This window comes from Rhinolophus sinicus, chromosome 1, assembly GCF_057876585.1.
Source record: "Rhinolophus sinicus isolate RSI-liver-muscle chromosome 1, RSI-T2T, whole genome shotgun sequence".
Taxonomy (NCBI): Eukaryota; Metazoa; Chordata; class Mammalia; order Chiroptera; family Rhinolophidae; genus Rhinolophus; species Rhinolophus sinicus.
The window spans coordinates 21092937-21116957 of record NC_142501.1 but is presented as its reverse complement, the minus strand read 5'-3'; the positions used below and the strand labels follow the sequence as shown (position 1 = coordinate 21116957).

Sequence of the window (24021 nt, the reverse complement as noted above, 5' to 3'; positions counted from 1 at the left end):
TATAAGAAATAGACTTGAACAAACTATCAATCCAGTAGTATGGGATTTATAGGAAGAAATGACTGTCTAAGCTTTAGCCATTCATGGCTTAATCCCCCTCCTTATTATTCTAGGAATCCTAGTAAGACAGCAGGTTTTAGAAGGGACAATGAGCATTTTTAGTTAAATGTCTCATTTTGTTCAGATGCAGAGGGAATGAGTGATTTTCCCCAAAACATCTCAATTCAGAATGTCAATATCAGAACAATTTCCATTTCTAGTTTTCAGAGTACTATAGTGACCTATTGTGTTTGAAAACACAATCCAACTGGTGCAGTCTTTTGAGCGACAAAATGTGACATGTTTGAATGAAATGCTAAAGGAGAGTATGGCCCATTCTTTGAAGCAATTCAACAAAAAGCAAGAAATGTCATTATTTCATGATGCAGTCCTCCTTAGGGACAAAGAATAATATTCCATAACCTTACAAGGGCACTTACTTACACTCTGAGTAACTCTATGAAATTAAAGAATTTGTCTTTAGATAGAGTTTAAATTGGTGATACCGGCCTCCAACACATTGTTTTCTTTAGTGTCTTTCTGATACTTGTAAAATGGAACTATTACTTTGTATTTATTGTAAGATTCTAAGATCTTCTGGAAATATAGATACTTTCAAGAAGGGAGATGAACTAACAAGGAATTTAGCAAGTAGCAAAATGATACAGGGCAGCAAAAATACAACGATTTTTCTCAATTTGTCAGCTGCAGCGCTTGCGAGGGCATAATGTGAACATTCTCTTGTACCTCATAGCTAGTTATTACTTCTGCTTGATATCAATTTCTATGGAAACGCTAGATTTCCCGACAAGTGGGGAATTGTTTGTTTTTACACTCACTGTGAAATCCACAGCATCACGTATTACCCCTAGAACCTTTTCCTTCCACTTAGAGCTGTATGCGTTTGTTAATTTTTTCTTTTGCCTCTGAAAGACTTAAGCTGAAAATCCTTCTCCCAAACCTCCCTCAACTCCAAAGCCTTAAATAAAGAACAGGCTTACTTCTTCCCATTCAGAAGTGAAGGATGGCGTTCTTTCAGAATTCCCTTTAGAACTGTGTTCAGCAGTTGAAGATTCACTCCAGTTAACTCTCGATGTTTTCTCATTCGAAGGGTAGGTAATGAGATCAGAATCCGATTTAGACACATTTTTTGATAAGTGCATATCAATCAGGGCTTTTGGCAATGACCTTATCCTCCCCAGCGTGCAGGCTCTCTCCACAAATCCTCCTGTGTTCACAATCCACTGGTCCCCATTCCGGGATCCACTCCTCGACGTTCTTGTGCCAACAATGGTATGGTTTTCAAGGGGGTTGCTTTTTTTGTGGAAAATTGTCCTACTGACCACTTTGGGTTTAATTTTCTTTACCAAAGGTTCTGAGTTCTTTTCTATTGGAGACGGTTTGAAAGGCAAAGGATTATTTGCCAAACTGACTTCATTGTGTCCTTCACGTTCGTCCCTTTTTCCATAGAGATGGAATGGATTTTCAGGGGACTCACAGGCTGGGGAGGATCCATGCAGAAGGCCTGCAAATTGCCCAGGATCATATTCTTTTGGGGGATCATTGTCCTCCTGTTGAGAGAGGTCATCTACAAGAGAGAGGAAGGATGTCAGGATGCTTGTTTCTAAATAACTCTGGAAATCCTGAGACCATAGCTGTGCCCTGTCAAACTCGCACAATACCCAGACATTTGATTTATTGCTACACGATGATACCCCCATAAACGTACAGACCTGTATAGTCAAATAAACGTGTGTGTGCATGCATGTGTGTATTGTGTATGAGAGAGAGAGAGAGAGAGAGAGAGAGAGAGAGAGAGAGAGAGAAAGAGAGAGAGAGAGAGAGAAAGGGAGAGACGAGAGAGCTACAGAGAGAGAACTGGATCTTTCTGACACACCTTAGAGTGCATTTCAAAGGTATGAACTAGGTATTAAATTAGTAATTGCATACCCTTCTCCCTTGTCCACAGGGTGTATGTTTTATATTGGATGACAAAATTGGTTTCCTTAAAGTGAGACACTCATGTCCCAACGCCCCCACTGAATTGAGTCACTGTTCAGTAGGACATCAGGCAGGTAAATCAAGATCATGTATAATGACATCTTTCTGTCCTTCCCCAGCAAATAAATTCAAAAATAAAATCTTGAAAAGAAGTATAATTGGAAGTAATTTAGGGTTAATAATCCTAATAGTGTTACTTTAAATATGATATTAAGACTAATTCCACTCAGATTATATAATTTAGACAAAAAGAATTTGTTCAGGCTTAACATAGGCAAACAATGCAATCCAATGTCTCTAAAAAGTGAGACTCTTTTACAAGAAACTGATGTTGAGCTATTAACACAAAGCTATCTTTTTCTTTTTTCTCTAAAATACCATTAGTTATTTTTGAGTTTCTTCAGGTCTTTGAAAACTCAATGCAGAAAGGAAACAAAAGAACAATGATGATTTTTATTTTCATGTTTTCTAAGATGAAACATTTTTTCTAAGATAAATGTTCTCTGAGATTTAAAATATGCCTTAATTTGTCTTCTAAAGATATGCTGTGTGAAAACCTGGCCAAAGAATTTAGCAAAGGAAGTTAGTTTACTTTTGTGACTGGTTATTTTAACTCATTTGGCTGAATATTTGTCACAATCAACAGTTAAATCACCCAATAAGCCTATAACCCAATCTTGTAAAAAAATCAAATTCTCTGTAGCCAGTAGCGTAAATAACAATGACAAATCCAAAACTGGGTGGCTGACTCACACTTTAAAGAACACCAAAGATTTTACAAATTAACAAGTAACAGTTAATAGGAATGTGTTATTTACTAGGCATTGAATTAGGGGTCATATTTACATCATCTCATTTGATCCTCATAATAATCCTGTGAAATATTATTATTTTTTTTAATTTTATTTTATTAAATTTATTGGGGTGACAATTGTTAGTAAAACTACATAGATTTAAGGTGTACAATTCTGTATTACATCATCTATAAATCCCATTGTGTGTTCATCACCCAGAGTCAGTTCTCCTTCCATCACCATATATTCGATCCCCCTTACCCTCATCTCCCACCCCCCACCCCCCACCCCCCTTACCCTCTGGCAACCACTAAACTATTATCTGTGTCTATGAGTTTCTGTTTCTCATTTGTTTGTCTTGTTCTTTTGTTGTTTTTGGTTTATATACCACATATCAGTGAAATCACATGGTTCTCTGCTTTCTCTGTCTGACTTGTTTCGCTCAGCATTACTCTCTCAAGATCCATCCATGTTGTCACAAATGTTCCTATATCATCTTTTCTTATTAATAATAATCATGATTTTCTGATAGATATGGCCAGAATATTGAATTCATATATTTACACAAATCGGCAACCACAATAGGTATTTGCCCAGAGGATGCTACAGACAAACTGACTTTCTTTGTTCAAGTTTGGTCCCAGGCCCCTATACTGTTCTCTCCCTTAGAGCTCATTGAAGCAGGTTTGCTCCTGGCTTTCCATATCCCCAGACCTTACCCCGATTCCTGCTTGGCTTTTCCTAACAGACAATGTCCCCCTGCCACATCTATCGGAATGGTGTCCTGAGATGAAAGAAAGATGAGTGATAGGAAGAGAGGCCCAAGAGACAACCTAAAAGAGCAATAATTTGCACCCATCCAGTACTATTATAATCACTTTATCCTCCCACAAAAACTCTGTCTCTTTCTAGTGTAGCAACACTATGTCCTTGACAACACTCCATTTTGTCTTCCCCTCACAACTGAGACCCTTTTTGGAATAGAGTTCTGGATGGAGAGTCAGGAAAGGCAGCTTTGAACTCTCTCTAAAGGCTAGAGTTTATGGCCTATTATATACATTTTTTAGAAGTCAAAATTAACACTGAGACAACTTAAGATGCTGAAGTTTCCTCAGCTAGTAAGTGGTTAAGCTGAGATTCAAACTAAAGTCTATCAGATTCCCATACCCCTTGACCTGGAAAATATATCACTATTAAGATAAAAGAATAATCTAGGGTTCAAGGAAACTAAAGTAGGCCCTTTGTGAGGAGGGACTTGTTTCATGTTTATGACTGTTTCTGGAATTTGGGACAAGTGGATTAAAAGCATTTTTTTTCCTGCTTCATTTAAGTATGCTAATACTATGAGGTATTAGCTCGTAAATAAAATCAGGTATTTTGTTTCAATTTATTTTCTCTTTTTTCTTCCTAGGTTACTTGGCTCCCCCACAATGCTTTGCAACATAAGTAGGTTGGTATGGAATGGCAGCAGTAGGTAAATAATGTAAAAGGAAGAAGGAATTCTGAAATAAGGAAGTTGAGAATTTTATTTTGAAAGTTGATGAAGAAAGCTGAAGAGTTTGAGTTTGAAAGGACAACTGAAAAGAACCAGCCTATTGTGGGAAAAAGGTTTTGTAAATCTCAGTCAAGAGGCTTCTGACCATGTTCTTGATAATGAGAGTTCTAGAGGCATAATATTATTTAAAGTTTTCTGTGAATATTGTTATTAGGTTATCATCCTCTCTGTGGTTTGACCAAAATGATTATATACTCACAACTAAAAAAAGCTTTATGCTGTCCAAGTCCTCTAGTCATAAACAGTCACTTCCCTAAGAATTTAGTTAGTTTATAAAATTAGTCCTTTGAATAATAGCTTTTAGCATCATGACAGATGGTAACATTTTTGCTCAGAGATATGAAAGGGCAAATGTTATTTGCTTATTTCAGTGGCCATCCTCTAAGGATTACTCAAATCAAAGTCAATGAGAATTTGATATGAAACCTCCTGAAATGCCAGTTTGGTGGAACTGATTTCAGTTATGGCCCCAATCGGCAGTGGTTCCCTGTAGCCACACCCCACCTATATCCAGTCCTCCCATATGATCTGGATGTGGCCACGTGACTCGCTTTGGTCAATGGGACAAGAGCAACCATGATATAAGCGGAGACTTGAAAAGCACTTGTGCATTGAGGCTTGTTCGCTTGCTGCTCTTGGAACCCGCTGTCACGTGAACAAGCTCAGCATGGCCTGCTGGATGATGAAATGATACATTACCCAACTGTTTGAGATTGTAGGTTTTATTATTTTTCAAGTATGAAGAGGCTAACAGATCAGGAGACAACTGCCATTGAAAAGACAGACTGTTATACTTATAGATCCAAGAGGAAGGAGAGCAGGCCATGCCACTGGGGGTGGGGGGAGGAGGGGCACAGAGGGAGGCACCAGGGTTGGTCAGGAGGCAGAATGAGTGAAGGAAAAGGTAGGTAAGAGCCTTTATTGTGGTTTCTATGGGGGGGGGGGAATTGGTGAAGCAGGATAAGGCGTATTTAGGATTGGCTACTTTGAATCATTTCAGCTGCCCCTGTGGCATAGGGACTGTACCTATGATCTGATACCTGGCCGCAGTGTGAGTAGAGCAAGTGGATGATGCCTCAGAGTATGTATGAGAGCCTGATAAAGGATGTTGTTGGTATGGCTTTGGATTGGCTTTCTTGGGCTCTGGATTGGCTGGTTTGCATATGAAAGGTATATTTGCAGGCAAGTCATTTACTATTAGCGAGTCCTGGGAGGAGTAGTCCCTCCAAAGTCAGCAAGGTCCCAAGAGGTCAAAGCATCATAAATAAATAAACAAATAAACAAACAAATAAACATGGTTAATACACCAGCTACCCCCATTCCCTTAGTTGACAGCCTGAAAACTTCCGCACTGTTTTAGGTAGTTGTAAATGTCATTGCCACAAGCATGTTTGCCAGAAATATTTTCGATGTACAACTAATTGGCCATAAGGCAGTTTTTCCGTAAAAGATGAAATAACTAACTGGTTGACAGTTTCATTTACATTTGGCAGACATAAACGTATTTTGTCAGTTCGGCTTCATTCTCCATTGATGAAGATCTCACAGTACTCCCATTTTTGTATTATATAAACCTTAGCCCTCATAATGGTCTATATCTTGATGAGTAGATGTGGTAGTCTTAAAATAGTGGGTGATAACTACGTATAAAGCCAGACTACAAAGCAATATGTAAAGCCAGATTAAATACCATGCTAGAAAATAACGTATCAGTTTTTGCAAATCCTTTGGTGAGCACAATCAGCCCTCCCATCTGTTAAAACCAAGTTTACCAAGCTATGGCAAATATAAAAGAGGTGACTACTAGTAATTCACAACAGTCTTCCAGAGCATTCATGATCAATTCTTTAGTTGGAAACTGATACCTGTTTTAATAAAGGAAGAATGTTAGCAAAAAAGAAAAAATACAATGCTGAATGAGGATGCGAATTAATAAAGAAAAAAGTATAATACAATGAACAAAAAACTTCAGAAACAATGTATTTTTATTTTTCTCAATAGTCTTTTAAATTTGTTATTAATTTGTTCATGCTTAATGATGTCTTTTTTAATGACTTTTATTTTTCGTTATTTTATCTTTTACAGTGAGTTGCCTTATGGCCAATTAGTTATGTGCAAACATGCTTGCAGCAAAGATTTATTACAAAATTATGGGACATGCTTCTACACATGTGAGTGAGATCACCCAGGACCATCCAACCCCAGGCTGATCAGCCTACTGACCGCAGATGTTTGAGTAAGCCCAGCCAAGATTAGCACCCGCCAGAATCATGATCTAAACAAATGGCTGTTATTTTAAGGCATTAAGTTTTGGAGTAGTTTAATATGGAGCAATAGATAACTGATTCATCTTGTAGCCCAAGTTTTAAAGAAGAATTAATACATTTTTCAAAATAAATTCTGCCAATGTTTATTTTTTCACATCTAGAAACGATGATAATAATTATATATCCCTATAAGTGTTGTGAAGATTAAAATAATAGAAGTAAAGCAGTTAGAACAATGCCTGTGGCATAGCACATATTAAATACATGTTTCTATTATCACAATAACAATTTTTAATCTAGAAGGTTTTGTTTTTACAAAGAAAGGCAGTAGTAATTGATTATATTAAGCACTCAATACAGATTGCTATTTTGACATGGTAAACATATGGGATTTACTACCTTGTTTCTGCTTGCATATTTTTAAAAGCATACTTTAGAAAGGATTTTTGCATTTTCCTACTATTTCTTTAGATGAAACTGAGGAAAAGTGTATATATTAAACTGTTTTCATAACTTGTTTCACTTAATTTCACACTTCTCTTTTAATAAGTGGATATTTCATTCTAAGGTACAGAACTAAATATGTGTGAATTCCAATCTGATAGTTATTCAAAGCATCATTACCATTTCAAAGAAATGTCAGGGTATGTATCCAATGGTAAGCAGTTCAATCGCTTTTAATCCATTTTTGCCCCTGATCTTCATCACCCATATAAATACCTGAATAACAATGAAACCAAAAATTTCATGTTAAGATGAAAACAAATTATGGAAAACAAGTGATTTCTTCTATTGTAGTCATAACCTTTGTCTATTGGGTCATTGCATTCCTCTTTAGAAAATAAAAACACTTTCACCATTTTCAGGGATTCTAGCACTGATGTTGGTATTAGTAGAAACTCTAAATTCATTTCACCCATATCTATAAAATGCGTCCTGTGTACCAGCTACTGTCCTAGGTGCCAAAGTTTCAGCAGTGCCAAAGCAATGCCCTACCCTCAGGGTAATTACATTCCAGTGAAAGAATGTAATTTTTATTTGCAGGCAAATAAAAAATACTATAATCTCTGATGATGGTAAGTTCTACGAAGAGAAGAAAGCAAAATAATGAGATAGGAATTGTTATTGCAGGCAGAGGGAAGAAGGTATAAAAAAACCCCTGAGGCCATTCTGAAGGCCTTTGTAGTGACAACAGAAGGGTGAGAGGGTGGTGTATGAACCCGGGTTCTTCAGAGAAAGAGAGAGACAGAGAGAAGGGTAGTTCCAGTTAGAATCCAAAGGCCTGGTAGACGCTGAGAGAAAAGGATATATAGTTGTAATCTGGATCCAAAGGCCTGAGAACCAGGAGAGTTGATGGTGTAGTTCTAGTCTGAAGGCCAACCGACTCGAGATGTTTCAGGTTGAGTCCATAGGCAGGAAAAAAGCTGATGTCCCAGTTCAAAGAGTGTCAGGCAGAAAGAATTCTCTCTTATTCAGGGTGATGGTCAGCCTTTGGGTTGTATTCTGGCCTTCAACTGATTGGAAGAGGTCCACCCATATTAGGGAGGGTAATTGGCTTTACTCAATCTACCAAGCTAAATGTTAATCTCATCCAAACATACCTTCATAGAAACACCTAGAATAATGTTTGACCAAATATCTGGGCATCCTATGGCCCAGTTAAGTTGACACATAAAATTAATCATCACAGTTGGGTAGAATGGGTTGGAGATGAGGTCAGAGATTAGGGTAGGGGTAGGGTTTACATGATCTGATTGACACTTTTAAAAGATCACCTGGGGGGGCGGCCAGATGGCTCAGTTGGTTAGAGCGTGAACTCTTAACAAGGTTGCCAGTTCAGTTCCCACATGGGATGTTGGGCTGTGCCCCCTGCAACTAGATTGAAAATGGTGACTGAACTTGGAGTGGAGCTGCACCCTCCACAACTAGATTAAAGGACAATGACTTGGCTTGGAGCTGAAGGGTCCTGGTAAAAACACAGTTTCCCAATTAAAAAAAAAGATCACCAGTTATTTCTGATGGCCAGAACATGACAATAATACAGTATTTAAAAAAAGAAATTAATCTCCTCGAGTCCCCTCATAAAAAACAATTCACATGAAAGTGAAAGAATAAAATGATCACATGATAGCAAAACAAAAGCAACAACAAAAACCAAACTATGGGTGACACCTTCAATAAAGCATGTATTAAAGAATCCCCGTGTCCCTGGAACATGGATGCATAGCCAAATCATGTGACAGCAGCAGGATCCAGAACTGGATTAGCAGCTGTGCAGCGTTAGTGGTGAAAGGGAAATTTGATGGAGCCTATAAGCCATGGCACCTAGAAACTGTCATCAGGCTGAGTTCCAAATGGAGAGGGCCTGGCATTGAGCAGGATGCTAAGAACAACTAGCAGAACTTGAAAAAGTCCTGCAAAAAGACAATGGGGAGGAGCTTAAGCCCTTGAAAATCTCAGAAATATTTAATAGATATATGCGTTTAGAAAGCTAGCGGCTCACTCTGAAGAGAAACTTTTAGGAGCAGAATCCATACTGAACAGGGCGGAAACACCAAAGCTCTCAAGGAGAAAATCATTTCATATAAAAGGGAGGTGTGAGTGACATGGAAGGGAAAAGTCCAGAGGTAGGGGACCTTGAATATAATAATAGCAAAATACAATGTTCAAATGTGAGAGTACTACTTTGGAAGGAACTCTGGAGAATACCAAGGTTAAAAAGGCAGCAAGCCTTTCTGAATTAAGGAAAGAAGTACCCATATTTCTTAATATTTAGTGGCAGTAACAGAGGAGAACATCCTTGAGCTGAGAAACAGGGAAAGCTGCTGTGGCTCATGCCTGTTCTCACACAGAAACCTCTTCTGAATAGTCCAAAACAAAAACAGCATTTGAACGGAGGCCCATTTAAAGACACTGCAAGAAAAACACATGAAAATGAATGTTTAACAGCTAATGAAAACAAACCAAAAAATATGGCCCCAAAGAATTTGAAAGCTGTAATCTAACATTCAAAATTATTTAAAAGAAATTCAGGAAATGATTAAAGTTCTGAAAGAACCTAAATCATAAGTAGAAAAGCTCAGATATGAGACAGCTTGTCATTCTCTTTCCCCTTATCCTTTCAGCCCATGAGAAATTCAGTCCAAAAGTCATTGTTAGATGGAGAAGAGTGAGCAGCCACGCATACCTTCAGTGGAGAGAGGGGATTGCAGTGGTCCAGAGTAGGGTATCAGAGCCCAAACAGGGTATAGAGTGTTCATGTGAGGGGACAACCTAGCCCCCATGTTGAAACCCAAACAGGGTTCAGAGGGAAGTAACCCTGTGTGGAGAGTGAGAGCCCAGGCAGGGTGAGGAGGACATCCCTGCAGAGGAGCAGCTTAGCAAGGAATGTGAAAACCCAAACAGGATGAGAACTGTGTCCATGTCGAGAAGGAAAGTGTTCATACCCGGGGTAACCTGCCATAAGACGTCAAAACTCAGGAGGGGAAAGGAGGGTGTTCATGTGTGGGCATGACCTGCTGTAAGGGGCAGGGTCCCAGGAGAGTGAGCAGGTGATTACACTGAGAGATAAGCTGGCGTGGGGAACCAAATCTCAGCCAGGCTGAGCAAAATACTGGAGTGCGCTGAGGTGGCAGTGGATATGGGAATCCGGGTACTTACAGCAGGGTCGATCAAATAAGCATCTACATTGAGGTTAATGGGAGCCAGATTTCTCATTGTTGAAGGAGGGATTTATAACTATGATGAAGGAGAAAACTAGAGTGAACATTGTGATGTTGGATTGGAATGGAAAATATCAATGTTTTCAAAATAGATAGATAGAGATACAGATTTAAATATGGTTTTTTGTGCGTGTGAGTATACATACATGTATTACCTAACTCTGTTCACTAAGAGGGCCTGGGAAACTGATATCCCAATAGCAATAAGTAAAGCCCAGATTTTGGCCACTAAATACCATATTTTGCCATGTATAATGAACACTTTTTCCCCAAAATTTGTGAGGGAAAATAAGAATGCGCATTATACATGGGTGGTACTAATTCCATACCTATATAAATGTTTTTAATTCTTTTATGTATGCTTATGAGTTAAAAGTGTAACTCTAGAAATCAGTAATGATATCCATACACAAAATAATACCCTGGAATACAATAATCAGTTTTGTTGAACTTGCGATGAATTTACAAAGACAAAGAGTTCTTGGCCTTCTATTATATGATGCATAAATATTGTAAATTTATTACCAGTACATAAAATTTCTTGTACCTTTTATCTGTTCTTGTGTTTTGTAATTGTTTGTTACATAAAATTTCTTGTACCATAATATGTTAAAAATAAATGCTAAAATTCCTTTATAATACAAAAAACAAGTACCTAAATGTAAACAAATAAAAATTTGAATTAAAAAATTAAAATGAAAGACTTTTTTCCCTGAAAGTTTGGGCCAAAAACGTGGGTGCGCATTATACGTGGCAAAATACAGTGTATTTCCCACTAAAAGAAACAGAAATTGAGAAATGACTGACATCAGGGCCGGTGCAGGACAAGTACAAGGTGAGCCTGAAACATCTTGTGCCAGAAAGCAAGGAAGTGCTCAGGGAATGATGAGGCATGTTAAGAGGATAGAGAAGCCAGCTTGAATGGGCTCCAAAGGGTTAAATTGAGGACAATTTTAGGAACAAGATAACAGTAATGAATTATAATCCATTGAGTAAAATAGAAAAACATGAGCCAATAAAAAAATAAATACATGAATGAATTAAAAGTTTGATTAGGAATGGGAAATTTAAATAATTTCAAATCAGCTCCCCACAAAATACTTATTAATTACAAAGAGAAAAGAATGTGTCCATTTCTTTCAGTATTAAAATGTGTTGGCACAAGTTGTTCATCATTTTTTCTTATTATCTTTTGAATGTTGTTATATGTCTCTAGTTATATCCCTTATCATTACTAACATAGTTCATTTGTATGTTTTACTTTTTTCTTTACTATTTTTACTAGACAGTACATCCATTTTTTAAGTGTTATAAAATATTCCACTTCTGACCTTGTTTGTTAGTTTTCTATTTTTTTCATTTCTGTTCTTTACCATTTCCCTTCTTTTACTTCTGTGTTTCTTCTATCATTTCTTATAAAAATTTTAAAATTTACATTTAGCTCATTAGTTTCCAGCATTGCTTCTTTTCTAATATAAGGATTACAAATTTTGAAAGTTTCACTGTTGCTTTCACCATGTTTGATATTTAGTATTAAATTTTTGTTTGATTCTAAACATTTTAAAGTTAGAATTATGCTGTCTCCTAATGCACTTTTCATGAGTTATTTAGAAATGTGTATATAAGTTCACAAATTTATAGGGATAAATATGGGAATCTTTAATTTAAGTTAATTGAATTGTCAGAAAATGTAGTGTGTGTGAATCTGACATGTTGAAACTTGCTTATAGCCAAGTTGAGATCAATTGTTTCATGTAAATAACATGTATCCTCTTGTTGAGTACAAAGCTCTATTCATTTTATTAGATTAAGTGTATTAATTGAGCTGTTAACATATTCTATTGAGTGAAATATATTGAAATCTCACAGCTTTAGTGGATTTATGTTTTTCCATGTAGTTTCATTGAACATATGTATATGATATGACATATATTTTATATGCATTTATATATATATATATATATAAATGCATACTTGTTTAGAATTTTTATGTTTTCTTGGTGAATTGAACCTTGTATCATTTCATAGAGACTCTATATTCTGGTAATGCCTTTACTGTTAAATTCTATTTGGCTTGATACTGATACAGCTACCGTAGCTTTTGTTGGGCTAATATTTCTCAGGTACAACTTCTTTTATCTTTACGTGTGTGTGTGTGTGTGTGTGTGTGTGTGTGTGTGTGTGTTTGTAGTGTGTGTGTGTGTGAGTGTGTGTGTGTGTGTACCCTTAGCTAGGGATGTCTCTATTTTTTAAAGAGCAGAAGGCTGGAATCTGTTTTCCTACCATTGAACAATCTCTTCCTTTTAACTGGTGAATTTAGCTAATTTATCTTTACTTTGACGATTTATATATTTAGACTTGGTTCTACTATTTTACATTTTGATATCTATTTATCTTTAATACTCTTTTTTTGGCCTCTTTCCTTTTTTTTTTCATTCTTTCTTTTTTCATTGTTTTCTCTCTATGACTTGAAATTTATAATTTATTTTTATTCTTTAGGTACCCTTAAAATTTTACCTATCATTTTAAATTTAACAAAGTCTAAAGTGGAACAAAACCTTATCCACCGTTTTCCTGAACAATTTTAAGATTTTTGGGTCACTTGAAATTCAATTACTCTTTCTCTAATAAATACTGTTGTCAGTGTTTTCATTCTGTTTGTTAGTTTTCCAAATCAAATGTTTTATTTAGACTATTTTTATTTGAATTTGCATACATATTTACCTTCTTATTTATTCACTATTCCATCCTTAGACTGGCCTGAGATACTTTTCCTTTTTGAAGTAATCCTTGAGATTTTTCTTTTAGAAAAAGTCTCTTGGTGGTAAATACTTTCAGTTTTTTCAACTATGAATGTCTTTATATTTTACTTTCATTTATTCAAATTAGGTTGTTTCTTTTTTAAGTTCACAATTTAGGCTAATGGCCAGTTTTTCACACATTTTGAAGATACTATTCTACTCTTTTTGGTTCCTATTATTTCCTTGATAAGTTGGCTCTCATTATACCTGTGTTTGGTTGTAGTTGATCCATCATTTTCCCACCTGCTTTGAAAATCTCCCTTATATCTTTCAATTTCACTACAATGTACCTCAGTATGTATTTCTCTTTACTTATCCTATTTGGTATACAGGGTGTTTCCTGGATGTATAAATTCATGTTTTTACCAGTTATGGAAAAATTTCAGCTGTTATCCATCGAAAAACTTCCTCTCCTATATATTCTTTACTATTTCATCCTGAATCTCTGATTAGATTTGGATTAACCTTCTTATTCCGTCTGTCATATCTCTTTATGTTTTCCATAGTTTTTGCCTCTTTGGCCCTCTGTGCTACACTTTGGATAATTTCTTCAAATTAATTTTCCAATTCACCAATTCTTTCTTCATCTCTGTCTAATCTGCTGTTTATCTGTTCATTTGGAATTTTAAAATAATTTCAAATGTTATATTTTTCATATTTAGAAATGGCATTTATTTTCAAATTTGCCTATTATTTACTGGTACTCCTTGTTTTTATTCATCTTCATGATCGGGCATTGTATTTTAAATATATATACACACACACAAACACACACATACATACACACAAACACACAGATCTGCTTTATTTTCTATTTTCAGTAACACTAGCTATAGTCACTGGGGATTTAATATGCATTTGTTATTTTTACTGATACCTGCTTAGAGTGATTAGCAGGTATCAAGTGAAAAGCAAAAGTGATTTGCTTTTCAAAGTGATTAGAAATCATTTATTGTTACCCCATTAGTTGATCTTAATCTATGGAAACTTGTCAATATGAGCAGAGATGGTTTCCTCCACAGAAGATTTATATTTGCCTTCAGTGTTGCTGAGTAGTCTTGACTCAATCTCCCAACCTTACCACTGAACCAAGGGAAGGGACTGTGCCCAAACAGCAGAACTATCACTGACATCTGCAATAAGAGCAAAATGGACTCTCTTGTCTTCTAACATGCTTTTTTTAGAGAGCAAATGTTGTCAGAGCAGGCAATGTCTCAAAGCAACATGTCCTATTCAGAAGATATTTGTTCTCCTGCAGAAAGATCTCTCAGAACACCTAGTCTGCCATAATACTTTGTGGCAAAATATTTTTATTGTTCAAATGTACATTCATAAAAATTTCAATTTTTAAATAAGCTCAGTTTATTAGGACTCAAAACATTTTAATGTGAAACTTTTAAATGATTTGTACAGTACAAAATAGGTAGAGTTAATAATAAATTGCTTGCCATACATGTTAGTACTCAGTAATGTATGATGCACTATATTATAAAATAAATCAATAAATTATCTTGAGAATTATGTAAATGAAGTTTACTATAATTATGGATTCAGATAAAGCAAGTCCTTTTTTAATAAGATCCTTCTAAAATGTATATTTATAAAGAACGTAAATGAAATTCATTGAGGCATGGTAATTTTTAAAGCATTCCAACTACTCTATGATATTCAGGAAAAAAATAATATGCAAATTAATCATACAGTGTGTTTTGTATTTAAATTCTAGATCAACTAAAGTGAACAAAGAGCAAAATTTTGGTAATATACACTGCGAACATGTCTCAATAAATTTTTAAAGAAGTGCTGGGTCTTCTCAGAAATATTTGGGAGAAATGCTACATTTTTTCATTTGTAACGTAAATTTATGAACTTATTAGAGTTTATTTATCTGTTTTGCTTTCCTAGTCATGGAGCTCATGTGTTCTGTTTAGTATGTCCATTTATATCCAAATATTAAGAATGTCTTTTCAAGTCACCTACACGTTGAGATAGAAGTGTGAGTCAAACAAATAATAATGAGCCACAGAGGCAACTATACAGGATTTGATTTATATCCTTTAATTTCCCAAGATCAAAAATGAATTAAAGTTTCCAAGGATATGTAAAATTAATTTAAGTAAGTGCAAATTCCCAGGAAAGAAATTTGTTTCAAAAATTACAAAGGCTAAGATTCCATACTAGGTAAGGAGAATCAACATTTATTGTGTGCTTTCTATGTTTAAGGTCATTCAATCTCATTTAATCCTCACATAAGTCTCTGTATGTGAGCATTACACAGTAGCTCCCCTCTGCCCCATCCATGGTTTACTGTCTGCTGTCCAAAAATATAAATGGAAAATTCTAGAAATAAACAATTCATAAGTACTAAATTGTGCACTGTTCTGAGTAACATGATAATATCTCAGGCCATCCCGCTCTGTCCTGTCCAGGTTGTGAATCACCCCTTTGTCCAGGGTATCGATGCTGTGTAAGCTATTTGCCCGTTAGTCTCTTAGTAGCCATGTTGGTTACCAAGTCGACTATAGTGTCGATATCACAGTGCTGGTGTTTAAATAACCCTTATTTTACTTAATAATAGCGCTAAAGTACAAGCGTACTGATGATGGCAATTTGGATATGCCAAAGATAAGCTGTAAAGTGCTTCCTTCAAGTGAAAAGGTGAAAGTTCTTGACCTAATATGGAAAGAAAAAAATTGGGGGGCGGCCGGTTAGCTCAGTTGGTTAGAGCGCGGTGCTCTTAACAATAAGATTGCTGGTTCAATCCCCACATGGGCCACTATGAGCTGCACCCTCCACAACTAGATTGAAACAACTCCTTGACTTGGAGCGGATGGGTCCTAGAAAAACTCACTTAAAATAATAAATTTTTTTAAAGTTTTTTTTTAAAGGAGATTAATAATATCTTCTATAAAAAAAAAATGTATGCTGAGGTTGCTAAGATCTAAGGTAAGAACAAATTATCTATCTGTGAGGTTGCTTAATTTAGAAATTAAAAGTTTATCATAGGTATGTATGTATAGGAGAAAACATAGTTTATATAAGGTTTGACACTAAATGTGGTTTCAGGCATCCACTGGGAGTACTGGAATATATCCCCAGTGAATAAGGGGGGACTACTGTATTACAACCTTTAAAATGAAGAGGAATCACATATCTAGTAAATACAGAAACTAGTATGGCTAGTCCAAAGCCTGCCTTTTTCCATTCCATTTCATGGCTTTGTGCTCATGGCGTACCCCAGAATTTCCTAAGGCATCAGCACAACCTCCTGTCCACTGGGGTATTCTATATGACTGGAGTTTGAAAACCACCCAGTGGGTCCCTTTTCAGGCACTGGCAGTAAGCTTTGGGTATTTTTTTCTGATTGTACAATTAGCTCAAAGGTGGTTGCTATGTTTAGATGCTGCATGGCATTGGATAAAGCATGTTATAAAATTCCCTCTCCTAAACAACTTAAGATCACAGCTGCCTTTCAGAAAATGCATCCAGGTAGTCCGTTGTTTCCTGCCCTATTAGCCCCATAGTCTGCCAAACTCAGTATTTAACGCAGAAGCCAGAGGATGCTGGAGTTCTGGCAGCTCCTGGATCAGAACAGACCATGCTGTTCGGCTCTGATTTCGGGCATTTATAATCTTTTCTCTTGCTCCCTTTGCTTAGTATAGGAGAGAGGCTACCGGCCAATTTCCCCACCATTTATAGCAAATCCCAAGGCTTCCTCGTTTCCAGCTGCTAAACTGCCTGGGCAGACTGTATTACTAAATTATTGTATCTTTTTGGTAGAGTGCCTGATCTCTCTTGGCATGGGCTTCGCATTGAAAGAGGCTCCTGTTGCAAGCAAAGGAAGCCAGCTACATTCACCCGTCCCACATGCCTTTTCTGGTAGCCTTAACCACTAACCTCTTTGTTTCCCATGTATAAGCCAAGTTCATAGGGCAGTTTCTCATCTATCTCTGACCCCCTAGGGAGTTAGGGATTTCAAAGAGAGTTCTGTGCTAGTAGGAGTAATTCCCAAAGCCTAGAGCCAGAAGAATAAATGGCCTATAGTGAATACATTTGGAACCAAGAGGTTTTGTTTTTCTGTTACCAAAATGTATTTCTTTGTGATACTGTGGTCACTGTATCCATGTATTTTCCCAAACAGAAGGGTCTATTTGGGGGAAGAGACGAAAGAACTCCTTTAATTCAAGTCTATTGTTTTCAAGTGTGTTGATCCTTCAGTTTAAATTCTAAAAAAGCTTTTCATTTTGATACTCTCCTAACTGGTTATGAAAGTGAAACGAAGAACCGCTCTGGAGAAATGAACCAAACAAAAAACAGATCTATAATCTTCAAATAAAAAAATAATTTTGCAACATAAAAAGGATGGAAATTATATTTAATTAGTCTAAAGTGAATAATCACTTTATTCCGTTTTCAAAAGATCTATCTTGAATTTGAACTCAAAGTCACCCAAACATTGTCAATAAAAGCTCTGGGAAAGTAATGCCTTCAAATGTATCCTGTAAGTTTTCTGTTCCTCTAAGCAATGAGCTGCCTAGATTTTTGTCACATGCATCCCAAGAGATGTCTGATTTCCAAAGAGCAGGAGAGTCATCGAAAGTGGGATCCTATTAACAAGACACACCATAAAAAATAGACAGAAATGTTAAAGATAAATTATATCTAGTGAGTTATGTTTTAAATCAACACTGCTGTTGCTATGGGAGGAAATATTTCATGTAAAATAAAAACCCTCTATAAGAGTTTCGTGCTATAGCCATGGCAACGCTGGGATGATGTCTGACATATGGCTCAACTCTTTAATTTTCCATCTGATCCAGATAGAAGAAATAGATGTGCTTTAAATGTATGTAAAATGGCCTAATCAATCATTTGTTGCTATCGTTCACATGACCCCTGGACTGATTAAAGAGGACACTGTAAAAATAGCAGTCAGGTAGCCTAAGCAAAGGGTCTTATAGTTTGTGTTTCTCATAGTTATGGAAGCACGAGAGATACACTGTAAGCTGAAGTGTTGGAAAATGGCATATTCATTTAACAAAATGCCTCACAGCATTTTTCAGGTTGGTGGCATCATGTAATTTTCCATGGATAGGGAAAAATGAAATGCAAACAAATTGCAATTCCCACCACTCTACCACAGAAAGAGAAATATTAACTTAAAGGAAGAAAATATGGGAAGCAGTGTTCCAGCTCTGCAGAAGAGGAGCTAATTCTCACCTTTCTCTGTCTAACCTCTTAAATCCACTCCCAGTAGACTCTGGTTCCATATCCCTCCACTGAAACATACCTTCTCAACATCAGCGAAGTCTCCACTGTGCTAAAATGAACACTCCTTAATCCTCGATCTACTTGATCTGCCAGCCATACAATTAATACAGATTATCATCCCTCCTGTATGAAACTCTTCCATTTAGCTCCCAAGATACCACACTCTCCTGGTTCTCATCCCACTGCACCTCACAGGCTGCTCCTTCTCATTCTTCCCTCATCTCCTCACTGTCTAAGTATTGAAGTGCCCCAGGCATGGCATTGGTGGACCTCTGCCTTCTCAGTTTATATTTATTCCCGTGCTGGTCTCATTCAGTCTCGGGGCTTAAAATATCACCTCAACAATGACAACGCCTACATTTCTATTTTCAATCTGACTTCTCCCCTGGACTCCAGACTTGTATAACTAGATGCCGAGAGTCATTCTTATGCCTCATTTGCTCTCACCACCCCATGCCCGTAATCATGCACTGAATCATGGTGGCTTTGCCTTTAATATACACCAATAACCTGCCTGTATATTCCCCACCATGTTTCCCCTGGATCACTGCGGTCGTCTCTTGACTGGTTTCCCAGCTTCCACCCTTGTACCTATTCCTACAATTCTCAACACAGAAGCCAGAGTAATCCTTGTAAAACCAAGTCAAATTATATCAGTCCTCTGCTCAAAACTCCCCACTGGAACCGCAAGTCACTCTGAGTGAAATCCAAAACCTTTACAATCACCTGTGAGGCCATACGTGACCTAAGGCCTGTGCACACTCTTCCCCAGTTCTGTAACCTAAGCTGCTAGTTTGCTCCTTTTCACTTGCTTACAGCTAGCCATCTTGCTTCCCTGCTATTTCTCCAGAGAGTAAGCATTCTTTTTTTTCCAATATTTTTAAAATTAGTTTCAGGTGCACAAGACAAAGTAATACTTAGATGTTTATCATTTATATCCCTCACACAGTGACAACCCCCCTCCCCCCATCCACTACCCCCCTGACATCGCACAGAGCCGTTACATTTCCACGGTCTCTATTCCTAATGCTGTACTCCGCTTCTTGTAACTATATATGTATGTATATAAAATTGTAGTTGACATTCATTATCGTTCAGCTTCAGCTTCAGGTGTACAGTGTAGTGATCAAGCATCTACATCTTCCCTGAGGTGGTCTCCGTAATGAGACAAGTGTCCATCGGATACCCTACAAAATCTTTACAACACTATTGATTACATTCCCCAAATTGACTTTCATATCCCTGTGGCAATCTTGTGATTACTGACTGTGGTTTTGAATCCCCTCACCTTCCCCCTTAGCCACACCTCCGTCCCATCTAGCAACCGTCCATTTTTCCTCTATGTCTCTGAGACTGTTTCTGATTGGTTCATTCATTTATTCTTTTCTTTAGATTCCACATATAAGTGAGATCGTATGAGTAAGCATTCTTCTGCATGACAACCTTTGTACTCCTAGTTCCCTCTGCCTGCGACTGTCTTCCCTTAAGAAGCCACATGGCTCCCTCTCACACCCTCTTTAAGTGACTATCACTGGGAGGCCTTACCTCATTATCTTCTCAATGAAGCCTCCACAGGTCACCTTATTTAAAACAGCAACCACTCATCCTTGTCACCTCCCTTGCTTTAGCTTTTCTGCATGCTACCTATCAACATCAGAAAATACGTATTTTACCTGTTTATGCTGCTCACCCCCAACTAAGTTCTAGGAAAACAGAGATTTTATTCTTTATTCTTTTGTTTTTTACTGCTATAATCAGCGATTGGAATAAAGCCTAGAACATAGTAGGCAATCAATAAATATTCTTTGGATGAATGAATGAATGAATGAATGAATGAATGAAAGAATTATATACATATGTGTATGTGAAGAAAAATTCTAGGGTAACATCCACCTAAATAAGAAAGCTATTTATAAATAAAATAATCTTTGTCTCTGTTTATAAAAATGATAATATGTCCATTATAGATATTAGTGAAAATAGAAGAAAAGGACACACATAATTTTGATACCTAGCAATGATAATTATTAATATTTATGTATATATGTATATATTTTCAGTTTTTATCTATGTACATATGTTTCCCCCAAAACTGTGATCACTCTGTATATTTTTAAAATTTAAATTAATAACTACATAAATAAATAAATATCACCTAAACAATGAGAACATGTTTATTTTAATGGCTCTATAGTACTAATCTTTCAAGCATTCTAATAACTAATATATTTGACCTTGTTTCTTTTTACTAGTATACAAGATCTGACAATTAAGCTCATGAACTCATCCTAGAAAAAGTGCTACATACCTCATTGCTTAATATCACTGTGGTCACCTTCGAACTACTCCCCTTGGAAAGCTATGCACCAATGCCAGCGCCTAGTCCACCCTTCAAAGCAATTTTGGAACTCTTTTTCTGGATTGGCCATCTGAGCTGCCATCATATCACCCTTGATGTCCTGAATGTCATCCAAAGTTCTTCCTTTCAATATTTCCTTTATCTTTGGGTAAAGAAGTCATTGGGGGCCAGATCAGGTGAGTAGGGAGGGTGTTCCAATACAGTTATTTGTTTAAAACCTCCCTCACAGACAGTGCTGTGTGAGCTGGTGCATTGTCGTGATGCAACAGCCATGAGTTGTTGGTGAAAAGTTCAGGTCGTCTAACTTTTTCACACAGCCTTTTCAGCACTTCCAAATAGAAAACTTGGTTAACTGTTTGTCCAGTTGGTACAAATTCATAATGAATAATCCCTCTGATATCAAAAAAGTTTAGCAACATCGTTGAAACAAGTTCGTGAACTTAATTGTCCAACCTCGTACAGTACATTTGGTCTTTTATAATAATTTAGAGGGTGTGCGTGTGTGTGTGTCCGTGTGTGTGCGCGTACATGTGTGTATTTTTTAGTCATTACTTTCATGTTACAAAACTCATCTTCAGATCTATTTCCTCCACCATTTATCAAGAGAATCTTTTGATTTCTCTCTTTAATCAGTTAATAGCTAATATTTACTGAGTGCTTATAGGTGCTCAGTACTTTACATGCATTATTGGATTTCACTCCCACACAACTCTGGTGTATTATGATATTCCCATTTTATAGGCCAGGAGCCTAATGCTTAGAAAGGTTAAGTAACCCCCCGAGGTTACACAGCCACTAATTGGTGAAGCAGCATATGAACAAGGTAATTATACTCCTCACTGCCAAACCATTTTGCATTCCTAAAATGAGAAAATTAGCATACTCATCTTGCTTCCCTAAATTCCCCCACCCTTCCCAATTTATATTAAAATAATCTGGGGTTTTAGATAAAGTGTCTATACTATATTATTCCATATTTTATATCTTCTTTTCAAATATTTTGACATTTATATTTCGTTTTAAAACCATATTGAGAATAATTTTTTTGAAAACATGTTCTATGTGTTACAAGTTTCATTTTACATCCCAGAATCTTTAATACTGATATTTTCCTTGCCCATTCTTGAGTTTATTATTATTATTCATCCCTTAATCAACTAGAGTATATCTTTGAGTGATTGTTTCAAAAGAGTAGGTTGTTTTCTAAAATACATATCTAAAAATGACTTACTTCCTATGATCTTGCGTACCTTGGCTGGGCATATAATCCTTGAATATATGGAGTCCTTACCCCTCTCTCTACAAATTCTGTCGACTCTTCTCCGTTGTCTTCTGGGTGCTTGGACTTGGGGAGTGTCTGGTATCAGATTAAGTTTTATTCCTTTGTGGGTAAACTATTTTGTTTTGGTAATGTCTATTTAGATTCTTACAGGAATTTTTCCTTATCCTTGAAATTAATGAATTTCAAAATTTCTAGTTTAAATTAGTTTCTTTCAGAAATTTTACCTATATTCAGTAAATCTTCTGTGATTTATTAAGACTTTAGCTCGGAAAAATTTTCTTCTATTTTCTCTTTTACTGATACTTTTGAAAAATTGCTATGCTCTTATTTCTAAAATTCCTATATCATATGCATATTGAATCTGGATTTTTCCTCTATGTTTTACCTTATAATTTTTCTTTCTCTTTACATGTCTTCTGCCTACTGAATGTCTTGAGTAACTCTTTTAATTCACTAACTTGGGTTTCTCATGATCCACGTATTTTTACCTCCATTATAGTTTTGAATTTGACATGAATATTATTCAACTGAAGCCTTTATGATTTTCTAACTTTGGCTCTTCATAACTGCTTATTCTCATTTCACACAGCATTAGGCTGCTGAATACTGTTGAGATCCATTTTGACATTAGTAGTTTGGAAAACTCCATTTTCTTAAGAGTAATTTTATTTCACGGGGTGGCATTATTTTGATTCTTCAGAACAAGCTTCTTTTCTTGAGGTGTTATTTAATATATCTAATTATTTTTCTACTTGCTCACTCTAGCAGTGGAAGGTTTGGCTTGTCTACCTTGGAGAATTGAGATGAGTTCTGATAGGGGTTGAGCGATCTATAGGAAGTGAGAACGGAAAAGTTGAGATAAACTGCTATGTATGTCTGCCATATTGCACAATTCACATAGCACCAATGTGCTTCTTACAGGTATGTGGTGCCCAGTTTACTAAAGTTTTACTTTTTAGTCTAGCGTGAGGCTGTCCAATAGAACTTCCCATGACGACATAAAACAGAAGTGTTTCGTATCCGTACTGTCCAACATGGTAGCTGCTAGCCACATATGGCTATTATGCATTTGGAATGTAGCTGGTGCAAAACAAGAATTGAATTTCCAATTTCATTTAATTTTATTAATTTAAATCTTATTTGAAATAGTCCCATGTGGTAGTCGCTATTGTAAAGGGCAGAGCAGATCGAGAGCAGTAGTTTTCAAAGTGTGGTCCCCAGACCAGAAGCATCAGAAACTGGTAACTTATTTGAAATGCAAAATACAGGATGTGCTCTGGAACATCTGGGGGTGAGGCCTACCAATCTATGTTTTAGCAAACCCTCCCCGTGATTCCAATACACACTATGAATTGAGAACCACTGGTCTGCTGCTCACGAGTTAGGAGAGGATCAGAACTACTAACAGCTATCACAAGGGGGAGTTTGCTCTCTGTTCCAATGTTTCTTTTCTGTATTTGAGGTTAGTAGCCAGGAGTTAACTAGGACACTGTCCTCATTTTTCACCTGTCACAGTTGTCCTCATTAGAAACCAACTGTGACAATGTCTCCCCGAAGTGTAAGTCAGGAGTGAGCCTGTCACCTGATCCTTGCTTGCTGACTTGGGGCAGTGGGTGTGCTCCCCAGGGGCACCTGGTAGGATCCAAGGATACCGCCTCACCACCTCATGTATGTATTTGATTCCTGCCATGAGTTTTCTAAGTCTTCTCCATTTTACTACCTTAGTGAGTTGTTGCATCACAGGTGGGGAATCCTGTATTTCCTATATCTTCAATCTTATTCACTTTGCCATCCATCTTGCACAAACTCTTGAATTACTGGCATGTAGATGTCACCCATTATTAATGTCCCATGCTGATATAGGTTTATTCCTCCTTATTTTATATCTCTTAGTCATTGCTGAGGTAACACGGAAGGTGAACCGGAGAAA

At 36.7% G+C, this 24021-nt stretch overlaps 1 protein-coding gene across 17 annotated transcripts in view; it reads right to left on the bottom strand.

Moving 5' to 3' along the window:
* Positions 1-24021, bottom strand: part of ANKS1B (ankyrin repeat and sterile alpha motif domain containing 1B) — an 895010-nt gene that overhangs the window by 430707 nt on the left and 440282 nt on the right. For all 17 annotated transcript variants that reach the window (XR_012494067.2, XM_074326201.2, XM_074326199.2 and 14 more), the window contains one exon: positions 1041-1627. Coding sequence is in view for 16 of the 17 variants with exons in the window: in XM_074326201.2 (XP_074182302.2) it covers positions 1041-1627 (587 nt within the window). In the remaining variant the exon portion in view is untranslated. The remainder of the gene's footprint in view (positions 1-1040; positions 1628-24021) is intronic.